The 3,317-nt window shown below is 40.0% G+C and overlaps 1 protein-coding gene across 1 annotated transcript; it reads right to left on the bottom strand.

Annotated features, from left to right (window-relative positions):
* Positions 1 to 225: 225 nt before the first annotated feature.
* LOC120928735 (E3 SUMO-protein ligase KIAA1586-like) lies at positions 226 to 2,460 on the bottom strand. The gene has a single exon (XM_040339730.1). The coding sequence runs from the start codon at positions 2,458 to 2,460 to the stop codon at positions 226 to 228; it is 2,235 nt and encodes a 744-aa protein (XP_040195664.1).
* Positions 2,461 to 3,317: the final 857 nt, after the last annotated feature.

A 3,317-nucleotide genomic window follows, 5' to 3' on the forward strand; every position in this document is an offset into this window, starting at 1 on the left:
AAAAGGGTATTGAACAAAATGTTGTACAAAATGTACATAAAATAAATTATAAAAATTATAATAACATACTAACCATAGAACAGTAAACAGTAAACAGTAAAACATAAACCTGAGTCTTGAAGATGAAGGTTAATTTCTTTACCCCTGAAAAATATACAAAAGCAGATTCAATACAATCACAGTACATGAAATGAAAAATGAAAAATATTGTACAAATCATTTTACCTAGAAAAGGCTCCAGCACGTTTTGGGCTCCACTTTCCTTGCACTTTTGGCTTCGCAGTTTGTGAAGGCTGCACTTCTCCTCCCTTTTGCCAGCCATGTCTGCACATATGTTTGTGCATTAAACTGATCCAAGGGTGGTCCGTTGCATTTCAGGAAGATCAGATTTGAAAGCCTTTTGATGTCGAGAGAGTTTCTTTTATCTGTCAAAGTATCATTCATTGAGCTGAAAGCTCGCTCGCATTCACTTGTTGATACTGCAATGGTGTGGACAGCTTTAAGAAGAGGCTTCAGGTCTTCTGGTGTCTTGGAAGCTTTAAGGTCTTTATACTCCCTAAATCCTTGGACACTTTTCCTCTCCCCAACTCTGAATCTCTGACATAAACGTCTGACCGCTGCATCACCATATTGAATCTCAAGAGATGCAGGCCAGGAGTCAGACTGGAGGACCTTGATGTCTGAGAGGAGGTGACTGTCTGTCTTTTCAGATGAGGTTCTACTGACATGTGAGGAAGTTGTTGGAGTCATCCTGCACTTAACATTTTCAGCCAGGCTACGGAAAAATTGCCCAGGGTTGATTTTTATAACCCTCTCATTTTCATGCAGGCATACATTTCTGAAGATTTTCTTATTTTCAGCCTCAATGGCAATTTGTGTGTAGGGACCAGGTGTGGATACCATTGACTCAAACACCCGGATCTGTCGGTCCAGCTGCCTGTCGGCTTGATCCAAAGTCATGTCACGTCTCTGGAGCATTCTTGAGAGGTCACTGAGTTCTGTGAGAGCGTCATACATGATGCCAAGATTGACCACAAAAGAAACAGTAGTGAGAACATCATTGAGTCCTTTGTATTTTGCTCTCTCTCTTGAGTCCCTGCTGGTATCAGCAGCAGCACTTGTAAAGTGTACCTGCAAAGCTGGGTAGTTCTCCCATACTGCTTTCACCGTTCTCTCACTTGAAGCAACCCAACGCACTGATAAAACACGGCCTATCACAAGGAGACGCTGTCCAACACTGTGAGCACTCTCTGTTAACTCCCTTTGGTTTTTTGGGGATGCATGGTAGAGGGAGTAAAGCTGATCTAAAAATATTTTAAAGTGGTTGATTCCTCCAACCTCCTTCAAAACATCACAAACTGCCAGTTCCAGTCTGTGATTGGAACAATGCCAGACAAACAGGTAAGGGAATTTGGAACAAAGCTGCGCAGCAACTCCTGCTTTCCTCCCAAGCATCACTGAGGCTCCATCACAAGCAAATGCCAACAAATGTTCCTGTAGGTAGTGAGGGTCAAAGCCATTATTATGAAGACATTCTAACAGTGCTTCAGTGATGTCATTTGCTGTGGTCCCCTGCAGCTCAATGAGTTCAAAAAATACTGTGTCTGGCTGTTCATTGGAAATAGCTGACCGCAGGTACACGACAAGGACAGACTTTCCACTTATTGTAGTGGATTCATCAATGAGCACACACAGTTTTCTTTCATTCATCACTATGTCATTGACTACCTTCTTTTTCATTTCAGCTGCAATGTGATCCAGTATATTTGCACACGAGTTATTGGAGTGTAAAACTCTGCCCATCTTGACACCATTTAAGACTTGCAACTGGACATCTATTGGCATGTCTGTAAAGGGACGCCCATGCTTGCCAATATTATAAGCTGTTCTAAACACATTGCAAGTTGAGGCGTATTCAGCCTTTCTCATATCTTTAATGTGTTTTTGCATTGTATTTTGTGTTGCCTTCTCTTTTATTTCAACTGCTTTCTTGTGATAAATTGAGTCTCTGTGCTCTTTAATTTTCTTTCGTAGTGAGCTTTGTTGTGCAGCCTTGTCCCTTCCATAAGACGAGATTAAGCACCCACTCCACTCCTGCGACACTCTCTGCCCTTGCTGCATGTCTACACGAGCACAAACTTGACTACACACACTACAGCCCAACTTTCGATTTTTGCTTAGCAGCCACTTGTAATTTGTGGAGAAATACTGTACTTGTGCTTGGGACCAACATTCTGGCCACTCATGCTCGGCAATGCGGCTGTTGTCATCGGTAGAAGTGATGTCACTCTCGTCCTCTACGTCACTTGTGAGAACCTGATCGACCGCGGCACAAGTGCTGCTTTCATTAGCTTGTGTCTGACTCTGACCTGCAGCGATATTCTGGTTTGGTGGGGGGTCAGCCAGCGAGTCCTCTGATTCTGACCTTGTTCTTTTGCTACTTATAAGCCAGGAGAGCATCTTAAAGCGTACCTGTCAGATCACCCAAAAAAAACTAAACTGTTACATGTTGCTCAGTATCTCATCCTGATCATGTACATATACTTTCTATGGGTCTATGACCGACATTTGTCTCAGACTTAGCTTTATTTCTTGGTAATGATAATACCATTTATGTAAAGAGGTAGAGCTTATATTACAGTACAGTATTAAAATATATATATATATATATATATATATATACATACAGTACAGTATTAAAAAGTAAAAAAAATGTGTGTGTATGTATATATACACACACACACCCCAATATGGTACAGCAGTAATTTATATATATATATATATATATATATATATATATATATATATATATATATATATATATATATATATATATATATATATATATATTTTACAAACCCTCTCTTAGACGAAACCTAACATTTGATTTTGCTGCTAAAATTACATAAACCAGCTGATGATGTCAGAAACTAAAAAAAGAGAAGATAAAATGGGCACAAAGCATGACAAGGGACAGACACCACAGAAAATAGATAGAATAATGGATGTTATTCATCAGTCTGAGCAGTCCATGTGCAAGCTTGCAACAATAATCATACAATGAACATCTTCCTACTTTTCAAGACGGTTTAAAATAAACATAAAAGGAAAATAACAGGGCAAGTCTGCATGGCTGTCTGAAACGAGCCATGATAAATTGCAGAGTTCCTAATCTCTATAGGAGGAGACGCTGTGAGATGTCATTCCCCATCACCTCTTCATCCTTCTGGTGTAATACACAGGTACCATGCCATGTATATTATAATACTGTGAGATGTCATTCTCCATCACCTCTCCATCCTTCTGGTGTAATACAC

Source organism: Rana temporaria, chromosome 1 (assembly GCF_905171775.1).
Source record: "Rana temporaria chromosome 1, aRanTem1.1, whole genome shotgun sequence".
In the NCBI taxonomy this organism is placed as follows: Eukaryota; Metazoa; Chordata; class Amphibia; order Anura; family Ranidae; genus Rana; species Rana temporaria.